Source organism: Neovison vison, chromosome 13, assembly GCF_020171115.1.
Source record: "Neovison vison isolate M4711 chromosome 13, ASM_NN_V1, whole genome shotgun sequence".
Taxonomy (NCBI): domain Eukaryota; kingdom Metazoa; phylum Chordata; class Mammalia; order Carnivora; family Mustelidae; genus Neogale; species Neogale vison.
In genome coordinates, this window is record NC_058103.1 from 108,480,518 (window position 1) to 108,506,016 (window position 25,499).

The 25,499-nt window shown below is 49.3% G+C and overlaps 1 protein-coding gene across 4 annotated transcripts in view; it reads right to left on the reverse strand.

Annotated features, from left to right (window-relative positions):
• Window positions 1–13,738, reverse strand: part of LOC122894293 (myocardial zonula adherens protein) — an 89,355-nt gene extending 75,617 nt beyond the window's left edge. For all 4 annotated transcript variants that reach the window (XM_044231910.1, XM_044231909.1, XM_044231911.1 and 1 more), the window contains exons 1-2: window positions 13,656–13,738; window positions 2,523–2,609 (exon numbers count right to left, since the gene is read on the reverse strand). In XM_044231910.1, the coding sequence (XP_044087845.1) occupies window positions 2,523–2,609; window positions 13,656–13,721 (153 nt within the window). In that variant the 5' untranslated portion in view covers window positions 13,722–13,738. The remainder of the gene's footprint in view (window positions 1–2,522; window positions 2,610–13,655) is intronic.
• Between the last annotated feature and the right edge of the window lie 11,761 nt (window positions 13,739–25,499).

Below are 25,499 nucleotides of genomic sequence, written 5' to 3' on the forward strand. Positions count from 1 at the left end.
GGATCTAACCAAGGTTCACTCATTATATTTGACATTAACTCTCTTTAGTCTCCTTTTGGCCAGCTGTTTTTGCAGAATGTCCCACAGGTGGGGTTTCTTTGTTTCCTTATTTTTCGATATAACTGAACAAGTCTGGCATGAATGTCTCATAGGGGATACTGTCTTCTCCTTGACTGTGTCACCACGAAAGCCCACTGATCAGGCTGCCTCCTTCCTGGGAAAGCTAGACGGGAGCTTTGGCTGAAATGCTAGCTACCAGATGGCACCATTTTGCCTACAGAGCCGGGAGATAACCTATGAAGGGATATGCTGGAAGCATGTGAAAATACTGTCCCACAGTCACCCCCACCACCTAGCCTTGGCATCCACTGGTGAACCGACCCCTGGGTTACTAAAGAGAGATTCTCCAAATTTATCAGCCGAATTTCTAGAAAACAGCTTGCCCTTTTTAAATCTCTGATGATTATTATACACTCATGAATCTTTTTTCAAATTATGCCATGTGTCCAAACATATTCCTGTCATTACTTTTTGATATTCACATTATTCCAATTTTGCCACTGCAGTGCGACCTCCTTCAAACTGGCTTCTGGGTCCTTTGCTATGAGCCCCGCCGTGTGAGTGTCCACCTTGTTCTCCCGCACGGGACGTCCCAGGCTCGCCCTGGACTCGCCTTGCTCCCACCGGGAGCCATTTTTTTGGACTCATCCTTTCTCTTTACGCAGATAAGCTATGTCACTTTCTCACAGCCTGGTTCTAGTCCTAACCTCATTCTCCCTGCCTGCTTCCTCCTTCCCCTGTCACTCATCATTTGAATTAGTACAAAGAGCTCTGTCTGTAGAAAATGGGAAGAAGAAGGGCATAAGAGAAGGAGAGGAGAGAAAGACCAACATTAAATTTAAGGATTTTATCAACCATGTACCACTCAAAGAGGAGCTTCCTTTTTTACAGGGGGCTGCACTCATGGTCGCCTCCATAGCAAGGCTTGTCACTGTCTCATGATTCTACTTATAAAATGTCTATGACCGTATATCATTTTATTGTTTCATACTTACACAAAATATATATACAGGAAAAATTACCACCTACCACCCAACGCACTTGTCCCCTTCACTTGCTTGGTCTCCAACAGCACTTATTACCCTCCAAATTCTATAAAATATGATTTTTTAGGGGCACTTAGGTGGCTCAGTCAGTTAAGCGTCTGCCTTCAGCTCTGGTCACGCTCCCACAGTCCTGGGATCGAGCCCCATACTGGGCTCCTTGCTTAGCAGGGAGCAAGAAGCTTTTCTCTCTGCCTCTGCCCTCCCCACTTGTGCTTTCTCTCACTCTGTCAAATAAATAAAATATTTTTTAAAAAATAAAGTAAAATATGATTATTTAATTCTCCTTCTCCCCCTGACTAGGAGGTAAGTTCCGTGAGTGACAGGCATTTCTTGCTCACTGCTCTGTTCACTACTGTACCTACGGTGTAGCAACAGCACACTCTGCTCACACACATAGTGTCTGGAATCCAGGAGGTGTCCCGTAACCATCTGCAAGTGAGAAAAATGGCCTGCCTGGGACAAGAGGCCTAGAGACGAGGGGCGCCTGGGTGGCTCAGTGGGTTAAAGCTCTGCCTTCGGCTCAGGTCATGATCCCAGGGTCCTGGGATCAAGCCCCACATTGGGCTCTCTGCTCAGCAGGGAGCCTGCTTCCCTTTCTCTCTCTCTCTCTGCCTGCTTCTCTGCCTACTTGTGATCTCTGTCAAATGAATAAATAAAATCTTTAAAAAAAAAAAAAAAGAGGCCTAGAGGCAAGCGGCACCTCCTACGAAGCCTTTGGGCCTCTGCTTCGGTGTCACCCCCGGCAGTCAGCTGTTCCATTGCCTGTGTTCCCAGAGCCCTCCTTGGCCTTCCAGATCCAAACACTTGAACTAGCACGGTCAACACTGCTCATTGGTCTGTCTCACCTGAAAAACTCCGAGCTCCTCTAAGACAAGGGCAAGGTCAGACTTATTTTCACAGCCCAGTGCTTAGCACAGAAATCTCTGCTGACCTCCTCCACCCTCTAGCCAAGTGCCCTTGCCCCGTGCCCAGGCTACCCACCGGAGCCAGCCTCTCCCAGCGGCCTTCGCTGTGAGCTGGGCTTCCGCCTCCAGCTGCTGAGAAAGGCTCGGCTGCGGGCAGCTCACAAAGGGCCCTTTGACTCCACAGGACTGGGCTTTTGCAGGAGAAACCCCTTCCCTGCCATGACACCCGTCACCAAGCCCAGCGTCCCGACAGCTTCGAGGCCTCCCAGAGCCCGCGTCCACCAAGAAATAAGAGCAGGGGCAGGAGGAGGCCGGCAGGGCCAGGCAGGGCAGTCTGACGTCTGGGAAGATGGAAGATGGGGTGGCAAGGTCGAGAGGGCCTTTTCATCAGCAGAGTCGCGGACATTCAGACTGTGAATAGCCTGGACAGAGGGCGGGCGGGGGCCGGGGTAAAAATAAAAGAAGTGCAAAGATGAGAACTTGTCAGAGCTTTGCCTCAGAGCCGACTTACTTGTTCTTTTCTTTCAGTCTTCTTTTCACCTGCCTCGGAGGCCGGACTCTCAGGGGGGACGGTCAGCCGCAGTCTGCAGACATTCGCCTAAGAGAGACGCAGAGGAGAAGCCAGTTATGAACCCGTCTTTGAGGAAGAAAGAGCTGAGTGACCTTGTGCTTGTTTCCCTTGCTGAGCAAGGAGGTGATGTCACCCACCCCGCAGGGGAACCTGGGGCTAAGACCAGCCTTTGCCTGGCCCAGATGGGGCACGCACCACCCTGCTCCTCAAAACAAGGAATTTCATTGCATTCAAACATTTTTTTAAACATTTTATTTATTTATTTGACAGGGGGAGACATAGCGAGAGAGAGGACACAAGCAGGTGGAATGGAGAGGGAGAAGCAGACTTCCCGCTGAGCAGGGAGCCCCATGTGGGACTCGATCCCAGGACTTTGGGATCATGACCTGGGCTGAAGGCAGACGCCTAATGACTGAGCCATCGAGGTTCCCCTCAAACATTTTTTTTTTTTCTTGAAAGGCTCAGGTTCTATAACAACATGTACAGAATAGTCATAGCTTACAAGCAAAGGTCAAAACACACACCGGGTGTCTGGGCTGTAAAGGTGCTTTCTCCGGGGCTCCTGTCAGATCTTTCTCCAACAGACATAAACATGCCTAAGCACAAAGTTTTTAAAAGTCCGTGTTCATAGCAGCATTAGGCACGACAGCCCAAAGGTGGAAACAACACCAACGTCCATCAGGGGCTGAACAGATAAATAAACCATGGTATCTACGTAGAACGGAATGTTATCTGGCCTTAAAAAGGAAGGAAATTCTCACACACTGTAACATGATGAACTTTAAGGACATTATGGTTCATGAAAGAAGCCAATCATACAAAGACCAATGTCGTAGGACTCCACGTATCTGAGCTACCTCGAATAGTCAAATGCATGGGGACAGAGAACAGAATGGTAATTGCTACAGGACACAGAGGAATGGAGAGTTATTATTCAACACGTATGGAGTTTCAGTCTGAGAAGATACAAACGTTCTGCAGATGAATGGGGGCGATGTCTGTCCAACGAGACTGTACTTAATGCCACCTATGTCTACCTCACCCTAATGTCACAGCCCGGTCCTGCTCTAACTTTCCAGGGAGAAGGGATCAGGCCACTGGAAAAGCCCAAAGAGGGTCCCAGCAGCTTGCAGAGTACCCAGCCCATCACCATGTGGGCCTGGCTCACGGGAGTGCTGCTTGTCCCTGCTATAGACCGCATTGTGTCCCCCCATAATTCCTGTGCTGGAGCCTTATCTCCAGTAACTCAGAACATGACCCTACTTGGCAACAGGCTCTTTATAGAAGTTATCCAGTTGAAATGAGGTCATCAGGGGTGGCCTAATTCAAAATGACTGATATCCTTATAAAAAGGGGAACCTGAAGAAAGACACACATGTAGGGAGACCACCACCATGTGAACATGCTAGAGAGAGAAGCCTGGAACGGCTCCCTCCCATACAGCCCTCAAAGGAGCCAACCCTGTCAACACCTTGATTTTCGACTTCCAGCTCCAAAACTATGGGATAACAGACGTCTGTTGTTTGAGCCCCGTGGTTGGCAGTACTTCTTCCAGCAGTACTCGCAGATGAATATAGCCTCAACCGTGTTTGCAGGGTCTCGGGTCCACGCAGGTCCAGAGGGTGGTCTCTGAGCAGAACTACCCTACAGCCTAGACACCCAGAATGGGATAGGACTGTAAGGATCTTTGCCAGCCTAGAAAGGAACCCCCACATGCACACACGTACCTGGCAGGTGGACGCTGAGACTAAGGAGAGCACACACGTACCTGGCAGGTGGACGCTGAGACTAAGGAGAGCATTTTCCATCTGCAGGTAAGAGTGCCCACGTGGGACAGGTGTTAGCACTTCCATATACACTGTTACCTCCCTTCGAGACATCCCATATTGCTCCCCCATGTCGCCAACTTCCTGATGATGAACTTGCATCTTCCCACTGAACTCCTATCTAAGGGACCCAGGGTTGCCCTCAGAGATGGCAACAGAACTCCCTTTCCTCTACACTGGCCTCCTTCCCTCTGAACGTCTTCTCCTCCGGATTTAAAAACCCCAGCTCCTTCAACTAAATGACTTGGTTTCATAATTATTCTCCATCCTCACTCTCCACTGGGCAAGCTACATCCCCCAGAAACCCCAGAGCACTCACTGCCCCTGATGTGGCCAATTTGCACTGAACCCTTCGAAACTCACTGCTAGTCCTGCTGGCCAGGGACAAACCACCCATTCCAGCCAGAAGGCAGTTCTCTTCACGGACAGCCAAGAGCACAGACAGGGAATCAGATTTCCTCCAGGGGAAGGCAAACCCCTGACTTGGGGCCACCTGGACTGGTCGAAACGAGCTGGCATTTCCACAAACACCAAAGTGGGACTCACAGCAGGTAGGCAACCCAAGTCTGACGGCCAATAATCTTCTGTGATAGGCTGATCTAATCGGCAGCACCATTCTGCAGAGAAAGGGAAGTGCTCTCCTCCTCCACCCCACTCTAGACACACGTGTGTACACACATACACATGGGTAAATACACGTATATGCTTGCACAAGTGCCCACACCTACAGATATCAACGCCTCCTGGCTGTGCTGACTATGGGCAAGCTCTTCAATCTCTTTGAATCTCAAGTGTAAATGCAGATAAAAGGAAAACTGCCACACAGGAAGCCTCTACTGGTATGAGATATTTGTATTATTACCTAGATGCAACGATCATCCTTTAAGTTCCAAAAAGAAATAGTCCCACTCGGCTTTATGGTTCTGCTTTTCATGAAACAACAATTTGGTCATGGATCTACTGTAAGTGATGCCTTTTTGGAGGGTGATTGGTCCCTAATGTAATTTTCAGAATAAAGACTAAAGAGGGCACAAAGCCCAGAAGGGACTCCACTGGTCCAATCACCCAAAAGTGTACTGTTTCCCTCCCCTGTTTGAGACAATTCTTGATCTGTCCACCCAGAACCCTGCTATACCTCAGCATACTTCCCGCAACACTCAACACTGAGCCAAGTGTACCCTGAGGAATGACAAAACCCTACAAGAAATAGAATGTTTTCCCTTAAGCCATCAGTTTTCCCTGGTGAGAGATAATGAACGAAACTAAAAGGAACCTGTAAAATCACACATTTGACTTCAAAGCTATCTGGCAACAGTAGCGGGTTCTTGAAGTCACAGCCAGCCCCTGTGTCCAATGTTTACTCTTGTCCTTAGAGGTGCTGTAAGGTACGGGCTACATGTGGGGCCAGCACTCTCTCATCAGTACTGACCCGCTGACGGGCAGACTGCACAGACACAGTGGAAACCCAGCATGGAAGAAGATCAGACGCCTTCCTAAGATGGTCAAATGTGTTGTCATGTGGGGGGGAAAAAAAAAAAAAAAGGAAATTGCAGGGGAAAATGTGAATAATCATCTCATTTTTGTTTTTTAAATACACTCTGATAATTTGCATAGATTTATGGAAAAAAATCTTGAAGGAAACACAACCAATGGATGGTGGTGATGGTTGTCCCTGTAAAGTGGGATTCCCACATTGTGTCCAACTCTTCCAAGTTGCCACACAGGAAGCCTCTATTGGTATGAGATATTTGTATTATTACCTAGATGCAACCATCATCCTGTAAATTGTGGAATTTTGTGTAAATTTTTTAATTAAAAATAATAGTAGTGATAGCAATAATAAAGATTGAGAGACACTGTATCTAGAAAAGAGAGACAGATCAAGCTTTCCTAGATCCACAGGAGTGCCTCATGAGCAGCAAAGAGAACCACCCAGAGGTCTAGAAAATATCCTGAATTCCTCAACAGAAGCACTAAGTAACCTTTGAAGGAACCCACGAAGTTGACCTAGTGTAGTTTACCTCCTTTATTCATTCACTTTCAGGCAATCTCCCTGTGGGAAAATTTCCCCCTGAGTAAGATCAAGGCAGGGGAGCTTATCTCTCTTAGCATTTTATGATGCTGATCTTTATGGTTTCCTTAAACTCTGATACATGATCCCCAGAGCAGCCGAGGCTGGGCAGTACCTGAGAAGGGCAGGGTCCTTTATTCCCAGGACTCCCACAGTAGCTGGCTCAGCCCTATGCTCTGAACAATGAGAAGAACTAAATCTTTCTTACCCTGAACACCACAGCTACTGGATTAGTTGTCCCTACAAGCAATGGTCTGTTGCAGTGAATCAAAAGCAGGAAGGTAGACTAAGTGTATTTCATCATTAGGTTATGGAACACCCACTCTTATAAAATAGTATTAAGGGCAATGAGAGTACCAAGATGAAAAAGAAACAGCCATGTTCCCAAGAGCTCAGCATCCAAAAACACACCCAAACAAGGCACATAGGAACACTTAATATTACCAGTATAAGGTCCTGAGAGGCAGGGGAGCCTGGTGGTTAAGGTTGGTGGAATTGCACTTTCTTACAAAGGAGTAGGAATATAAAAGGAACAATGGTCTTAATCAGAGGTGGGAGTAGATCAAAGGCTCCTGGAGATGGCATTTGAGCTGGGTATAGAAAGACAGGAAAGACTTTGTTGTTCATTGAGATTTGGAGAATACATCCTCGCAAAAGCAAACAACTATGAGGCAAGGCATTTGCTCCAGGCCAAAGGCACAGATGTGAGAATGTTCTGAGAACATTAAGCGGGTCTACAACCTACACTAGAGTGGGGAAGGAAAACAGACAGGTAGGGGCCAAACTACAAAGCTACTAACAAGCTACAAAGAAAGGCCTGATGGAGAAGCAAGGTCTCTAGTAGAAGCAATCAGGAGTCATTCACCGCTTTGCAGGAAGGGACTAACACTCAAATCTGAGTTAAGTGATTCAACAGCAGTTACTGGGTGCCTCCTATTACAGTCCATGCATTGCAACATGGACGGAAGGGGGGCTGGGAAATAGGGGAAGAGATCACGCAAGCTTTATGCTTTAATTGCTTTTGTCATCCTTTGGGCTTAGCATGGTATCAACACATAATAGGCACTTACTCAGTAAATTAAATATCAGTAGGAGTTTCTTTTTTAGGTTGAAGTAAAACACAGTAAGGCAAATATATCTGAAACTCCCCAGAGCACCTTCCACTTTCTTCAAACCAACCCCCCTGGGAGGGACATCAAGGGAGGCACAGATACTATTCAAGCCTCCTCCACAAGAATCACACAACCAAGCCCTTGTCTGCAACTCAGGGCACCTGAGAGCTAGGCAGGTCCTCTGGGGCCCTGTTTCTGCCCACCCCCACTGTGGAGACAGAAGGCTGGTCTCCATTGACAGGAGAAACTGGGGAGCCACATACCATCATGCTCTCGGCTTCACCACATGGGCTCACCCAGAGAAAAGTATCATCAAATAAAAAGGGGTGGAGAAGATGACCCAGGGAGGGGGTGGGGATACTCATGAGTTGCCAGAGATGTATTTCCCTAAAGAAATTAGCCACATGCATTTCCATTTCTCTACGGCCTGGTCCACTCGGTGACGGTGGCTTCCTGCCCTGTTCCACCTAACAACAGGAGGTGTGGTTCCTGTGTTGTGGCTTGGAACACAGGCACCACACTCTGCTCGGCCCAACGATAAGGCGTCTGGACTATGTGGGTCAGACTGTGTGGAGCAAGGTACGCCCCTTGGAGTTGACCTCTTAGCTCCCCTGTGGTCCTGAACGTGCACTCCATCAGAGTGGGGCGGATCTTTTCTGTAAAGGGCCAGGTAGGAAATATTTAGGTTTTGCAGGCCACTGGAAAAGCCATTCTTATCTCAGAGGTATACAAAAGAAGCCAAGAGGGCCAAATATGGCCCAGGCGGCATGAGCTGATCTGCAGACTTGGACTCTTTGTAGGTGGTATAAGGGGTTCTCGAGCCCCTCTTTCCTGTGTTGGGATGGACTCAGGACAAAAATTCATAAATATAAGGACAATGCTCTCTCCTGCCTGTCCTCACCGGCTCACTTCTATACAGGCACACAATGCGCCCAGGAATGCCAACATGCAGAGAGAAAATGCCGGTCAGTGAATGCGCAGAAATACCAGTGTGACCTGGAGTGTTAGGAACCCCTCTCCCCACTCTGCCCCCACCTCCACCTTGACCTTCCACAAAGGCAATGCGACCTTCCAGAGCACCATCCCAGGAATGTCTGTATTTCCAAGAAAGCTCTAAGAAGACAGCTATGATTCAAGAAGTAGTTCCTATTCTTGGCTGCGCATCAGAATCACCTGGGGAGCTTCCTGAAAAACCCGGGTATTACTCTCTACTTTCAGAGGTTCCTGTTTAAACTGTCTGGGGTGGGGCCTGGGCACAGATATTTTAAGCTTCTCAGTGATTCTATGTATAACCAGGGTTGAGAACCACGGACTTAACCAAAGGAATGAGACGTCAACTTGTGCAACAGGATGGGGCAACTATTTGGAGGCCTTCCCAGAACTGTCAAACTCTTCAACTGGACCAGCACTCCCAGCTGTCTGTCACCTGCTTCCTGCCCAGGTGGGCCAGAGGTGACAGGCTGGCTTTATCCCAAGTTTCTCTTCCTTGTTTCTTGTTTGCTGATTCAGTGTGAGTTGTGGCCCCTGTAGGACCCCAGTGACCCCATTCTCTTTTTAAGCACCAATTACACCAGGCCTGGGGAGGCAGGGTCCCTAACCCCTCTCCTCAGTAGTTAATCACAGACAATGTAAACAATAACCAGGTGTACAGGCCTCCAGGGAAACACGGAAAAGGCGAATTCAGACAGGCTCCCTGGAGGAGGTGACCCCTCCTCAAAGAAGCATGAAAGAGGTGAGGAAGAGCATGGAAAGCTTGGGGGATGGCAAGCAGTGTGGATTATCTGGGAAATGTGTGGGAAGGGGACAAGGGAGGCAAAGGCCAGATCAGAAAGGCCTGAATGCTCGAGTATGGAATTTGGACTTGGTGCTGGTAGGACCAAGGAGGGCTCCTGAAGTGGGGTCATCAGCTGACTGGGAGTTGCATTTTAGAAAGGGCACTCTGGCCTTAAAGTACAAATAAGAGTCAGCAGTATGACTGAAATTCAGGAAATAATCACTCAGCGACAGCAAGACAGAGGGAAATAGCCCCGTGTCCCTCTTCTTCCTGCTGGAGAACATCAGAACTGTTTCGGCTGGGGTAGCCGGCCACCGGAAGCTCGAAGACCAAGACACACGTATTGGCTGAAAGTATTTCAGATGGAAGCTTTTCAACATGGTCTCTGGTTCGTTAGTCCTGGATCCACAACTCCTCGAGCACAACTAGACCATTTTTGAGGTGGCTGACCTGAAAGGCTTTTCCAAGTGATCAGAAGCTCAGGCATTGGGGTTCTTGCTCAGGTATGGGTACTCAGGACAGGTGAACTGTGACACAGACCATGTATGCAGCCCTCTTACAGGACACTGAAGAGAAGGAAGGGTCCAGAATCCCACTTAATACCCTCTGCAGAAGCACCATGGGTTCACCATCTTGAGGAAATCAAGTGTCCTAAGAGCCTCCAAGACTCAAGGTCTGTTCATCCTTCCTCTGACACAACAAGTTGGGTTCACCCAAGGAAGGGTCCAGAGATTGGGACATTTTTTTCTGAACCTACAACTGTCACACTTGAGTGAAAGAGGCTTTTTGGCTAAGTCCTAAGGATGCCCCAGTTCCAAAACTTTGCAACTTGGCCTGTCAAGGACTGGGTCCAGGGGGCCCTGCTGAGGAGCCTGCCTGTTTTCTGGGGGCAGTGGGCCCTCTGCCCACGCATTCCTGGTGGGTGCCGCCACCAGCTTCCTTCCACCAGACACTGAGGCCCCAGAGTGCCACGTCCCTTCCTCAGAGCCCACAGATACAGAGGTTACACACACAGATGTTTCTGTGAAAAGGAAGTAAATACCTGTGTGACCCATTCACTGGCCAGCTGAAGAAAATTCTTTATTCTGAGCCAATCAGATAGAAATGTGTCCTAGGAGAGTGTGTGTTAGCTAAGGAGGGAGGACCAGCAGGCCAGCTGGGTTTGGACAGAGGACACCTTTGCCAAACAGAAAGATCAGCAAGACAGTCCTATCTTCTGGCCTTTTTTGGGTTTGCTTCTGTTTTGTTTTTCTTTTTATGAACCACTGAGGGATCACGACCCATCACACCAGCCAACAATCTCTCATTATCAAGACGGCGTGGTGCTGGAGGAAACCCTTGACAGATCTCGGTCTCTCACAGCCCCAGCTGAACGGCTTCACCAGAAGCATTTGGCTGCACGAAGCAACACGTGCCTTCCCTCCTCGACACACACAACCTGGCCACACAGCAGACCTTTCATTTCAAAAGGCTCATTCAGTGGGATTAAGTTCGTTTGCAAAACTCCCTTCAAAATCGAGAAGGGAGGTCAGTGTTTTTGTAAACGTCTCCCCGGCACTCTCAAAGGGCATCGCGCTGTCTGTGGTTATTCTGCAGCCCATCTATCTTCCTGCCGTTGCCATAGATAAAACTATTTTTAGTGCACAACTGGTTTGAAGGTAGATTTTTTCTTTTTCCACAACCCTTGCTGGTTGGCTTCCATAAATGCCTCTTTGCTTATTAGCTGACAGAAATTACTTTCCCACCAGTTTTGGTTTTTTTGTTTCTTTGAGAGATGATTTCAGATAAGAAGGAAATACAAGTTGTCGGTGGCAGCCATGGGACAGGGGATAACCTGTGAGAGTCTGGTCCAGCTACACCACCCTGGCTGGCTGACTCAGAAAACTCCCTGCTCAGTGTCAGCTGTCACCACCATTTCTAGCTGGCTTGACTATCTGGACCAATATAGCCTGGTTTTCCCACAGTCCCTAATTTGGTAAGCTCTTTGGATAAAAACAGAAATGCTATGATGGTCGCTAGCATGTTCTTGTTCAAGACCATCACTTGTCCAATATCCAAGAGGAAAGGTAGGATGACACAGAGTTTACTGACAAACTACTTTCGACATCAGGAACAATTTTTAGGATTACTTGGTCTACAATTTTATTTTCAAGATATCCCATTCTTGTTTCACCAAAAACATAAGTGTTTGCAAATTCAATATGCCATTATGATACAGTGTATGCCAAGACTTACATTAAAATGAGTAACATTTCCTCCTGTCAGTATCCCAATGCCAATCATCCCACGAACTCCTATTCACCCTGCAAAACCAAACTCAAATGGCTCCTGAAGAGAGAGGTCTTCCTCAGTTGCTTTGGGAAGAACCCTTCCTTTTAGCTTCACCCAACTCTGTTAACACTATAACAACTATCACTTTGTACGATGGTAGTCTGTGATAAGGACTGCCTCCACAGGTGGAGTGGATCCCAATGCCTAGCCCTGTATCCTCCAGGATATCTATAAATGTTGTTAAAAAAAAAAAAAAATCAATCGACGGATCCCATCTTCCCACCTTGCCCCCCCCCCCCACACACACACATTGCCAGGACCTGTGGTATTTGTAGATCACGAGCAGAGGAAATCTTAAAGGGAATCCTAGAACCTTTAGATATCTTCTTTCCTGAATAAGCGTGCCAGTACTTGTGTGCTCACACCAGCCCCACATGGTCTGACTTGGGTCCCTGACCCCTCTAGCCTAACGTACTTTGGTTGTCTTAATCAAAAGGCAAAGCTTTCTCAACAGTCTGTCCACTGTGCCACTAACAACTAAAGAAATACTTGACAGTAAACATTTGAGAAAAACAATCTTCACAAAGGTTATCTAGTGTGCTAGTCCCAGATGCAGTGCGCCACCCCCCCCCCCCGGAATCTAGCCACCCATTTCTGGAAGGGCCCTTGACACTTCCATGCAGTCTGGTCCCACGTATGCCTCTGTCCAGGCTCAGGGCTGGCTTTTTAGTGACTTCATTCTTTCTCAATCTCAACTATGTTCCAACTGAGCAGGATTTCCATAGAAAAAAGGCCAATGCCTGTCTTGGAGTAAGGCTGGGACTGTGGTTGGAGACCCACTTGGACCTGATGGGGATGTTGCTTTACAAAGCTAATAACCAGACGAACAGAGTTCTGTCAGTCCCACATGTCTGCACACAGAGACACACACACACAACACCCCCCCCCTCAGAATCCATCACTTGGCCCACACCCAAGAGTAACACAATGACCTTCTAGAGATAAAGCACAGAAGGTAAGTCAGTCCCTCGTCTGAAGTATGGAAATGCATATAGGCACGTGGGCAAGACTAGAAGTCGGAGGTGGGGGCCAAAGGGGGTCCTGACTTGGACTTAAGCATCTGTTTAGCTAAAACTTGGGGAACATAAGAGAAGTCTCAACCACAGAAAAGAGGCACCAAGTGATAAATGTAAGTACTGTGAGAAAGGGATGAACTAAGGAGCCACAAGGCCAGCCCCTGGCAGGGTGCTCTGAGGCCTGATCTTGGAAGAGATACAGAACCAGACAGGTGCAACCTGCATGAGCCTAGCATCATTTCACAGAGCATCTGGAGAGGTAAGAAAAAAAATGCAACCAAGGTGAGGGAGAAACAGAGTGCTTCTAAAGTGCAGCCTTCCTGGAGATGGGGCCCAGGACTCCTTGGTCTACCTCCGCAGCCCCTGTGCTGGTATTTAAATCAGAACCAAGAAAGTGGTTCGCAGAAATCCGAGTCCCATACCACTGGGCTCCTGGGGAACCTGCTGCTGATCTCGCTGTTGTAAGGTGAAGCCCACACATTAGCTAAGCTCACTCCAGAATCGGTGTTATTCTATCACCAGTGGGGACAAGTGACCTTTTGTTCAATCGCCGAAAGGAGGCAAAGTTGGGTGTTAAAGACATTCATTCCCTTTGAGCCTCAAGTAAGGAAATGCAGGAATGTTTCCCCCTTGCTTTTTAAACTCGTGCCACCAATTAACGTGGCCTAAGAGAGGAGACAGGAAGGAAAGAAAATCTCTGGGAATTCCAGAAAGTCCCTTAAGCTCCACGAGCCGGTGGCTGGCCGTCCAGAGGATCACAGCCGGAGCTGGGACGGGATGGGAGAGTTGAGTCCAGAGTGGTGGGGGTGCGGGTCAAGGCTGGGGGTGAGGGGCGGGGGGACCAGGGAACTGGCTCCCGCGCGTCCCCAACGCCAGACCCCGTTAGGGTCCTGGCCGGGTCGGGGAAGCGGGACGGCGGCGGCAGTCGCCCCTGGCTACTCACCCTCCTGCTGGGCGCCCCGGCGCCGCTGCCCGAGAGCAGGGTGACGGTGGATGTGGAGCGCAGCATCCCGCAGCGGCAGCCGGCGGCTGGCCCGCAGCAGCGCTGCCCCCAGCCGAATAAGCGCGCGGAGCCCGCCCTGCGCGGGGGCGGTGCAGGCTGGGACCGAGGGGGCGGGGCGGGGCGGTAGCCGCTCGGGCTGCGGCGGGCGGGGCGGGGCCCCAGCGGGCTCGCTAGACTCGTCCGGCTGCATTTTCTCCCCCGGCGCAGACCCGGCCCGAGTGGCGCGCGGTCTTCTGCTCGTGGCGCAGTACCTGCCCGGGGTCCCTCCCGGGGCAAGCGGGAGCCCTAGATACTCTGGACGCCCAGGCTCTGTCTCTTGCTTGCGCTGTCAAGGTCCTCTGCCTGTTCATCCTCACGGTACTCAGTGGCCCACCGCCAGCCCCCTAGGAGCCGCATCTCTGGAACCCTCAGAGATGTCATTCATTATTTACTGTGTCTCTTCCAGCACCAAATCAATCTACTGGCGCTGTCTCTCCTCATGATGTTTGCAATCTGGTCGGAATACCTAGGGGCGACAGGTGTTGGTACTTTGGTAGAAGAGGAGATACCAACAGGTGCACGCAACAGGCCCCTGGGAGCTGTCCCGTGCAGGGAGGTGGTGCCTAAGCTAACACCTGAAGGAGCCAGCCAGGCGCAGAATGTTTATCACAACTGCTCATATTTATTCAGTGATTACTGTGGTCCCAGCCCGAAAGCTCTTTGCATATATAACTCATTTAATCCTTGTAACCACCCTCTGAGGCAAGCACTATTATTTCCCATGTCCCCATTTTGCAGATGAGGACACTCACCCACCCAGAGATTGAGTAACACAGCAGAAGCCCCACCAGCTGGCAGGGGCAAAGCTAGGCTGGACCCCAGGGTCGGATCCCATGGCTCTGCTGCACCCCTCCCCCAGCAGAGGGAGGCGAGGGTTACAGACCAAAGGAACTGGCATATGCAGAGATGGGCACCAGGCAAAAGAAGGTGTGATGTATTTTTTAGGTCCTTAAACTATCACAGTGTGAGGGGCCCTGATGGGAGCAAACGGAGAAGCAGCAGAAGGAGGCTGAGCCAGGTCACGAAGAGCCTGGTAGACTTAGCTAAAGGGCTGAACCTTTATCCTGAAGATAAAGTGTCTTCGGCAGGGAAAGACAATCTCTCTCTACTCACTCTTCAAAGCCCGGGTCCAACACCGCCTCCCCATCAAGCTCTCCAGGGCCCACTTGCCCTGAACACTCACACTCATGAACCTAGCAGCTCTTTGGCACCTTGTCTTCCATTAGAGGTGTGTGTGTGTGTGTGTGTGTGTGTGTGCGCGCGTCCCCTTCCCCAGAGGCGAGCTTCCAGAGGGTGAGGGCCAGGCCTTGCCCTTCTCTGAACCCCCAATGTAGCACCAACACGAAAGGTACTCAAAAACTGAGGCCGCGCAGATTCCCGAATGCTCCTGCGGGACTCCATCATTCCACAGATAAGGAAACTGAGGCCAGAGTTTCTAAGCAACGGTCCCAAAGTCACCTCACCTGCTGTCATCACCACCACCCCTGGGCCTGCGTTCTCCATGCTCTGTATGCATTTTCTCATCCAATTCTCACCATGACCCCAACAGACGGATACTCTCACAGTCCCCCTTTTGCAAATGAGTCGCAGGGATGTCAGGTTAACTGGTGAATAGACTGGAGCTAAATCTAGAGTGTTCTAACTTCGGGTCTGCTGCCTTTGGACCACCCTCCCTTCCCCTACACGTCACGATAGGTCTCTTTGTATCCTACTTCTGTGCAGCCCCATCTTCTTCAGAGAATTTTATAAAACTGAAAGCTGGATCTGCCTTTCAGTAAATAGTGATGGTGGTCAAAATGTGGCCATTGAAAGCCAACACAGGTTAGAAATATCTGCCTGGTTATCTCAGCAGAAAGGAACTCTGTTATGATTTGTTTTGTTTTGTTGCCCTAAGGAGAAAGGAAATGAGCTGCCCTTCAGACAGAGTCAGAATAGCCTGGCATCATCAATGTTTATTTTCATGATGGCAACCTCCCAAGTGACCACCCAAGATGGAGTCAGCATTAGAAAGGACATGTGGTCCATGGATTAATCTTCCCTCTACCTACCCAAGTCTTTTTCATACTGTTAATATATTACTTTCCATGCTGTAGTACATTTTATTACAAAAGCAGCCAATGGCACATCAGCCTGTGAGCTCGTTGTTGTAACTGGACTGCGTTTACATCTCTGCCTAGAGCCTTAACCGGCATGTTGAAGTACATGTTAAGTGTCGAATAATGTTGAACAATGAAATGATGTTAGAGAGCAACAGTGTAACTCACTCAAGGTCAAACAAAACAGAAACCCAGCTTCTAGGGTGGGTTAAGGTCTCCAAGCAGTTTGCCAGCAGAAGCAGTCAGAGCCCCAGGATTATCCCAGTTAGGAAAGTCCTTCACACTGGCTGTCACTGTGTTTGGACACAGTGTTGGCTGTGATTGCACAGATGCCACAGTCCCTCCCTACTAGGCCAACACATATGGAATTGCAAGAGAGAGGAGAGTGGGGAGCCCCCAGCAATGTGGGAAAGGAGAAAGATGGGGAGTGGGAAGGCAATTTGGGATTGAGAAATCAATGGAAAGTGTATCTAAAATGGAAGAAGAAATAAACAAATTCATAGTCGTGAGTTTCTATGAACAGTTCTGGGAGGAAAAGATGAAAGATGGACTCCTTTCAAAAGGGGAATTAAAAGCGAGCACTTCTGCTCTAGTCAGATGTCCTCTACAGCCTATAGAACTGAAGGGTTGAATGGGACAGGTGTGAGAGGGATAGGAGCAGGACTCTGGGGTGGAAGGTCACCCTATTCCCTTTCAACATTGTTCCCATCTACTCTGGGCCCACCGTGAGCTTTGGTAGCCAAGGACCACTGCTGTTCTGGCAGAAGGGAACCAGAGCTATGACAAGACTTCCTTAGTTGCCATCCTACCCATCCACAGTAGCAGTCACACATTCCTAAGAGCTGTCCTGAATTTCCCTGCTGAAGCACAGGTCTATAGAAAATTCCAGATATCTGTGTAGACACTCTTTATTCTCTTGAAATCAACCACTGAACTGAACCTCCTTCTTTCACCCTACTTCTAGAATGCTCTCATATCTTCCCTGCCTCTGCTTTCAGAATTGTCCTTATCACTCTCTGCTGCACCCTCCCCAAACTCTCCACTGGCACCTTTAGTTGAGGGGCTAACGAGGGGATCCACTTCTCCAGCAAAGTCATGAGCCTCGGAGACGTTGACTTGATATTTCTTAGCAGAGACAATGAGAAATTGAATTGCTGGACAAGGACACAGGGTAGGTGAAGTCAAGCAAATCCAGGCTTCCTGCTACTGTGTGCCCTCCTCACTCTTATGTCTCTGAAGCTTCCCTTTTCTCCCTCTGCCATTCAGCGGTCACAGTCCTGGCATATTCTCCTGTTCTGGATGCTAAACAGAAAGTAAATGTTCACAATAAAAGACAGACACATTTCCAACCCAAGGACAGGGTATTGAATTATAGAGCAGCTCTGGCTGAAGTAGAACAAGAACTACCCCATATTCATGGGGCGTTGGAGAAGAAGAGGGCAGGCTCTAGAGATAAGCAGACCAAGAGGAACCCAATACGCCGGCCAAGTCACCCAGATACACACCATTTATAAACCTGTCTAGACATGGGGCTGGAAGTCGCTGCTGGTCCAATCTGGGGAATCCAAGCTCACTGAAAATAATCCTGCCCTCACCAGTTAACTTGTGCACAGATGAACCACTGGTAAAATATAATAAGCTCATTCACTGAACAAATATGGAGCAAGTCCCTAACGTGTGCCAGGCTTTGGGGACACCAAGATGAAGACCACTCCCATTTTCCAGGCGTTCATTTACAATCAATTTGAGAAGACAGGCAGGTACTTAGTAAAGTAAAATGGTATCTACCCCTTCGATGGCACTCTTTGCATTCAAACATTTCCTAATACACCAACTCATTGAATCTTTCGGGCATCTCCATGAGGAAGGTACGGGTCTGTCTCCTGTTTTGCCAAGGAGGAAATCACAGCCCTGGGAGGTGGTGTGACTTGTCCATGGTGCCAGAGCTAGTAAGGGGCGGGGCTAAGTAAGCTCCCATCCAGCAGCATGGCTCCAGCGTCCTGAAGCCAGCCAGCTTACTCTCATACTGGGTGGAAGCAGATGTGAGAAAGTCCAAAGCACTGTGGTGGGCAGGGGAGAAGGTAGGGGGGGTGGGCAAGCTGTTCCTCCAGCAGAGAGCAGAAAGCCTTCCCCAGGAAGGCAGCATGGGGGCTGGCCCCAAAGGATGAGAAGGAAAGGTCAGGGCATCCAGGGCCAGAGGAAACCAAGGGGTCAGAGAGTCTGGGAAATACTGTGTTATCTAGTTTAGCTTGACCTTCAGAGCAGAAGGGACTGGCCAGTAGAGCTCAGATTGCCAAGGCCTTGAATAAAGTTGAGAATCAATCCACAGGTGGTAGGGTGCTATTAAAGGTTTGTGACGTGCTCAGGCAGCAGAGATAAGAGTCTGGATGGAAGGCAGAGAATGCAGAGAGAACATTTTGGCGTCTGCTGAAACGGTATTGATGTGAGACAAAGAGGCTCTGTACTAGGGCCACCAGCAGCGATAGAAAGGAAAGGAGGGGAGGAATTCAAATGGCAGAAAATCAAAAGCACTGAGTGACCTAGCCCAAGCTGGAGGGTTTTTGTGAATTGTAGGTCACCTTAGTGAATAGTCAGCCAATACCTGTATAGCTCCTGAGGGAAGGGGAATCACTAAAGTTCACATGATTCCTTTCTCAGCCCCGGGACTTTGCTGTGCTCTAAATGCAAAGGGGCAAATCTATAAACAGGCATTCTTCCGATTTTTCCAAATAGCTCAGTGGGCTTGTAGTAGAAAACTTGCAGGTGCAAAGGCAGAAACCTTACATATTTATGTTTTCAGGAAGACGTTCTGGTGACTGTCTTTAAGAGGAAGCCAGCCCCACCCAATGTCAAAAAAAAAAAAAAATTCTCACAGAAGGGAAGGAGTAAGTCTGGTGAGAAAGGTTAAAGGAATTAGGGCCCTTCCTGAGCAGAGCTGCACAAGGAACATCCCCTTCTGTAACCCAGTGCTTCCTTCCATGAGTAAGTCAGATTTGCCTGAATGCTTCTGGATTGGTGACTTCTCAGGAAATCCCATTTGGACTGATCAAAATATGAGTAATACCCGTATTCACATCTATACCAAAAATGACATAACCGATTTACAAGGGGAAGTAGGTTTTTTTGCTCTTTAAAAAATAAAAAAGCCCTGAGACGTTTAATAAATGTGTATTCATGCAGGATATCGGATCTATTGATGTTATGACTACCATCTTCTCCCAGGAACAGTCTCTGAGCCAAGGATCCATATGATTACCGAGGAGGTGTTCTGAGGGGAAACCAGGAAGGGAGTGGAGACAGAGGAAAAGGAAGAAGCAAGTAAGGACACCATTTTAGGGAAAGTTCCAGATCCATCCTGATGCTGTGGACAGCTCTGGAGTATACAGTGCACCTCAGAGGTAGTCGTGCTTTAAGACAAAAGGGTGTTTGTCCTCTTACACCGGCCAGTCATTCCCTGGTGTGGGGGTGAAGGGGAGGGCAGGGAAGGAGGTATATGGCTCCCAAGCACTGTGGAACTCTGTAAGGGCAAGAACCTCCATGGCCACAGGAAATCCTCTGAAAGTCACAGGTACAAACTATTAGCGTCAAAACACATGGTTAACAGTTAGGAAAGAGACACTCAGAGCTGATAAAAGAGGACCGAGGAGATTGAGGTGGGCACCAACAATGTCCACGACATCTATGTATTGTGTCTCGATAAAATCTAGATGTACATGCAGATACCAATGGCTGTGTATTATGGTATGGCTCAGAGTAAAGATCTCAGGTACAGCAGTAACCACAACCACCATGTGGCCTGGAGAGTCCGGTATAAACCAGTCTGAACACAGACATTCTGAAAGATTCAGAGGAAGGACCCCTCGATCTACAGAGGGGAGAGGCAGGATCCAAAAAACCAAGAGGCTGGAGAATCTGACAAGAGGGAATGCGACAGGAATAAAGCTATGGTCCTCACCTTGGGTCCAAAGTCAACAATGGCACCAGGAGCAGGGAGAGGAGACCCCGCTTAGCAGCGCTGTGTACTAAAGACACATGTGGAACTCAGCTTGGCCAGTAACTCCACAGAAGCCAACCTTTCCATGACCCAGAACATTTCACCTAATTTCACAATACATTAGAGAAAGGCAGGGTCTGGACCAGAGAGGCAAGAGGCCCTGCTGTGTTGTGTGAACCACTCCATGCCTAGAGTGTGGCCTTTGATTCTGGGTGCCACAATTTTTTAAAAAAGATTTATTTATTTGATAGAGAGAGAGAGAGAGGAAGCAGAGGGAAGCGGCAAAGGGAGAGGGAGAAGAAGGCTACCTGCTGAGCAGGGAGCCCAACATGGGGCTCAATCCCAGGACCCCGAGATCATGACCTGAGCTGAAGAGAGCTGCTTAACCAACTGAGCTACCCAGGCACCCCTGAGCACCATGATTTAAAGAACATGGGCCACCCAAATGATTTTAGAAGAACATGACACAGATGATCTATGAACTTGGTATCAAATAATGGGAGATGCAGGTGACAAAACTGGGAATGTTGTCTCTAGAGTAGGAAAGACCTGGGAACATGTTAGTGCCTTCAGTTCTGTCCCTGTGACAGAGCAGTTAGACATGTTCTATGTGAACCAATGTATAGAATGGGGCTCAGAAGGTAAAATCTACAGGGAGACGGGGTTCAATGTAATCTAAGGGATATTCCAAGAGCCAGAGCTAGCTGAGGAGGACGAGAGAGGAGAACTTGGGGAGGGAGAGAGTGATGGGCAGGGCCCACTCCAGAGGTAGGCGGGGCACTCACCATCACGGGAACGTGGCTGCATGAACTGTCCCCAGGCCCACTCTGCACTGAAACCACGTGGGGGACTTTCTAATAATACCTTTCTGGGATGACAAACAAAGTACATATTCTGATAAGCTTCCCAAACTTTTGCCAACATTTGTATAGGACCAGGGTCTGGAACCACTGATGGATACATCTCGTCAAGGATGTCTAGAGGGAGCCCAGGCATCAGGTAGGGAAGGAGGCAAAGAGAAGGTGCATGTATTCCCTTCAAATCCTAGACATCTCTGGCCCTGGGACTGTGGGATTCTAGGTTTTACATCAGAGAAGTCAGTCCAAGGAACACTATTTGATAGAGAACACAGGCTTTGGAACCAAACGAACCTGTGTTTACATTCAGGCTTCTGCTGGGAAGTCCTGGGCAAGTCGTTGCTACTTTCTAAACCTCAGTCTTCTCACCTGGGAAATGGGAGCTCAGCCTCCACCTCTTAGAGTCATTGTGAGGCTTGAACGAGAGTACGGAATATAAACGCAATGACGATAGCCTGTGAGGTCCCTTCTGAAGAAAAGCAGGAACCACCTGGTCATTTTGGGGGTAATGATGAGTGTGAAAGAGAATGGAACACTCCTTAGATTTGAAAGAAAAGTCTTCAAAGCAAATACACTGAAAGTTCAATCCCACTGCGGAGGGAAGACATTCAGAAAAGAATAAATGCCCTTATTTCCCCGTGTTTGGTTTGCTCTACAAAGAAGGACTAATATAGAGAACTTATCCGCTCTTAGCGTGTATGAAAGAGGATCGTACGACTTCAAAACAAAACAGCATTCGTTAGTTTTTAATCCTAAGGGGACCAACGATACTCACTAACATTCCTGCCTTTGTACCTCTAATGAATTCATGCAAGCAGGCTTCCATAAGAGCTGTGAGGCAAATATCAAGTTTACTATAAAACAGGACATGCGGATATGAACGATGCTCCAAATTCAGTTTGAGCTGCTCCCAGTACCCAACTGGCCCCTTCCCGCCTGCAGGCGGGGCCTCTCTGTTGTGACCACAGTCACTGGGTGCGGGGCCTTTGTATGAGGTTGGGAAGGGTGTTCACAGAGACGGGACTTCAGGCTGGACAATCTAATGTTCCTCTTGGTAAGCTGGGCCCCCAACGTGGGGCTGTGCCCACCAGAGGAAAGGACACCGTTTCTAACCCACACACAGCCGTATGGGCCCCGCTATCACTGGGCACGATCCTCTCCCCACAAAAAAGCCGTTCCTGCCCTAGCTTTTCCCACTTCAGCTGATGGCGGCTCATTCCGGAATCCCCGGAGGCATCCTTGACTTCACCTTCGTCTCATACCACACCTTTTTTTTTTTTTTTTAAAGATTTTTATTTATTTATTTGACAGAGAAAGATCACAAGTAGGCAGAGAAGCAGGCAGAGAGAGAGGAAGGGAAGCAGGCTCCCCGCTGAGCAGAGAGCCCGATGCGGGGCTCGATCCCAGGACCCTGGGATCATGACCTGAGCCGAAGGCAGAGGCTTAACCCACTGAGCCATCCAGGCGCCCCACCACACCTTTTATCTATGCAGCTTTTATCTATGCAGCTTTACCTTCAAAACAGGTCCAACATCTGACACCTTTTACATCACCACCCCCTCTCCCGTGGATCCTTCAAATACAGCCTCCTTGCTGGCCTCTCTGCTCCTGCCCCCGCACCCCTCTGGTCTCTTGACAGCACAGAGGCCGCCGAGATCCCTGTGAACCCACACACTCCTCTGGGCAGACCCTTGCAATGACTTCACAGCTCCTCAGACAAAAGCCCAAGTCGTGGGCCTTTGGTTTGTGTCTGTCTCCCCGAAGATCCAAGGTTTAGGAGGCACAGGTCTGTTTTGTTCATTCCTCGAACCCAGAGTCTGCAGCACTGCCTGTCACCAAGTAGGCATCAAGTAGAGCAGTCTTTTTTTTTTTTTTTAATTTTTTAAAGAAGATTTTATTTATTTATTTGACAGATCATAAGTAAGCAGAGAGAGAGGAGGAAGCAGGTTCTTCGCTGAGCAGAAAGCCCGACATGGGACTTGATCCCAGGACCCTGAGATCATGACCTGAGCCGAAGGCAGAGGCTTAACCCACTGAGCCACCCACGCGCCCCCAAGTAGAGCAGTCTTGAATGAGCGAGGGGTCTTCCCACCGTCCCCAGGGCTCCAGCGTACTCAGTCCCCGTGAGGTCCCTGCACCTCTGGATGGGAGCAGTGCTGGTCTCCGGGGCTGGCCGGCTCTGGAGAAACACCCCCTTCTGGTCCAGACCTGCCTCTGACACGGCTGTGATGGCAACACGCAGCTCAGGCCCTCCCCTGCAGGAACGTCAACAATCTCTCAATAAGTCAGAACTTTAGAGAACAAAAGGAACTCCTGATGCAAACCTACACAAAGCCTTGCAGCAGGGAAGTAGAAAGGCTGGGCAAAGACAGGGGAGGAAGGAAAGATATCTGTAGCAGTGAAAACCAGGGAAATTAGTCACTCCCTCAGCTGTGCTGGGACCCGTGTTAACCCTTGATTGAGCTCACTCCTCCCCACGTCTCTATCACCCTCCTCCACAGGAGGGCTTACGTCCAGGTTCTTATCAGGAAGAAGTACAGACTGCCCCGAGGAGTGCTGGGCGGACTGATACACTGGCTTCCGGTGGCGGCTCTGACCTGAGGTTATGTTTCCTCTCTGGGGCTTCACACCTCCTCATGATAACTCAGGGCCTTTGCATAGGATGTGCTCTCAGGCTGTTTTGCAGCTTTGACATTCCAAAGCCTTGATAAACAGAATGATTCCCCAACATTTCTAGGTTGTTATTTACTCGGATCACAAACCGCCAAGTCATCAATAGTTTATCCTTATAATAGGAGAAGCCCCTGGGACCCAGGGCGGCCGTGCAGGCTAGGTTCTGGAGAAAACTGGGCACGGGTCCTTCACTGGACATTCAGTACCGCAGAAGGAGCTGCCCCCACGGTAGGTCCCGCACCCATCCCCCCATCCTCCAGCCTGCCAGCCCGGGGCCTATTTTTTTTTTTTTTAAGATTTTATTTATTTATTTATTTGACAGAGAGAGATCACAAGCAGGCAGAGAGGCAGGCAGAGAGAGAGGAAAGGAAGCAGGAGCCCTGCCGAGCAGAGACCCCGATGCGGGGCTCGATCCCAGGATCCTGGGATCATGACCCGAGCCAAAGGCAGAGGCTTTAACCCACTGAGTCACCCAGGTACCCCAGCCCAGGACTATTTTGACTTTCTGGAACACATTCTGCACCTTTACCTCTCTGTGCTTCCACATGTCTTGGGTTCCCTGGGACCCACACTATGAGGCAGGCAAGTAAAGGAAGGTTTTAGGGGTGCCCTGAAGAGACCCACCTGTCGTGGAGTGGGGGAAGCAGGGCTGGGAGAGGGAGGGGCGGCCTTGTGGTGCAGGCACACCAGAGGCTGCGGCTGGTCCCCTGGGGTGCCCTGGAGTGGGGATGGCCCTTCAGAGCTGTGCCCAACTGAGGCAAGGGGGCGGGGCCCCTGGGGAGGGGTCAAGGGCAATCCCAGTGAGCCACGGACAACTGGGAGGACCCTGAGGGAAGGAGGGAAGTAGAGGGGAAGAGCCGGGGTCAAGCTGAGGTTTGCAGTGGCAGAGCTGCGTCCTGCTTCAGATGTCATCAGGAGAGTTATTTCCACACAGATCTCCGAAAACCCTATCTCTCCATGTTTATTATCTCCCCCAAACAACAGTCTCAGCGAATAAGAAGACAGACATATCATAAAGGCCAGGCGTTTCCTCCCGGCCCAGTTTAGATTTGAGGACAATGCATTTACGACTGTTGCACCACACAGGCCAGCACATATACTCTGAAAATAGGAAACAGCCCGATGAGAGGGGGCTGGGGGGCTGCTCGCCTGCATCCTGTCTCCCACGGGGCCAGGCCCGGCCGGATACCCCACGAGAAGCCCACTTCCGTCCTCGCCATCCCTCCCTCAACAAAACCATCCAGGAGGAAAACATTTCCCCGTCTTCGGTGGAGAGAGAGACCTTTGTCCCGCCTAGATGAGGGCTAAAGGGGAAAGTACAGTATGACCAGATGACTGGACACTTCCAAAGCTCCAGTCTTCCCTCCACATGTCCACACAGCCTCCCCAACGCGGCTCTGTTCAACACGTTTGTATTCAGATCATGGGTGTCTTATGAGCTATCACTTTACTTCATTTTGCTGAAAACCCTACAAGGTACAAACAAATGTGAACTTGCCATGAGTTAAAACCCCTAAAGGCATCACGATCTGTTATAAACACTTGACTAAAAGAAAGCCTCGAAGGTCACCTGGGTGGCTCCGTCGGTTAAACATCTGCCTTCAGGTCAGGTCATGATCCCGGGTCCTGGGATCGAGTCCCATGTGGGGCTCTCTGCTCAGTGCGGAACCTGCTTCTCCCTCTCCCTCTGCTCCTTCCCCCTTTTCATGGCTGATTCTCTCTCAATTAAAAAAAAAAAAAAAAAAAAAGTTAAAAAAAATCTTAAAAGAAATAAAAGAAAGCCTTGTCAGTTCAGCTGGTTTGGTATATCAGTCTGGTTGGACTATGTGAAATGAGATCAGAATAGAAGCCATCTTAGCCAACTAAAACCCCAAATCAATCGCACTGTTCTGCAGAATGGCTTATCTCCGTTCATGTATTTCGCCTCTATTCACCTACGAATTGAATGGTAAATGTATCACGTAGGCTGTATGGTATGGTGTGTGTCAAGTACTGTCTTAGGGCTGTAGGAAATGTGAGGATGTGTAGGAATCGTCCCCTGACCTGGGGAAGCTTCCAGTGGGAAGGAATGAGATATGTGGGCTGCGTGAAGGAACTATGCACTTGGAGCCTACGATGGTAGCGA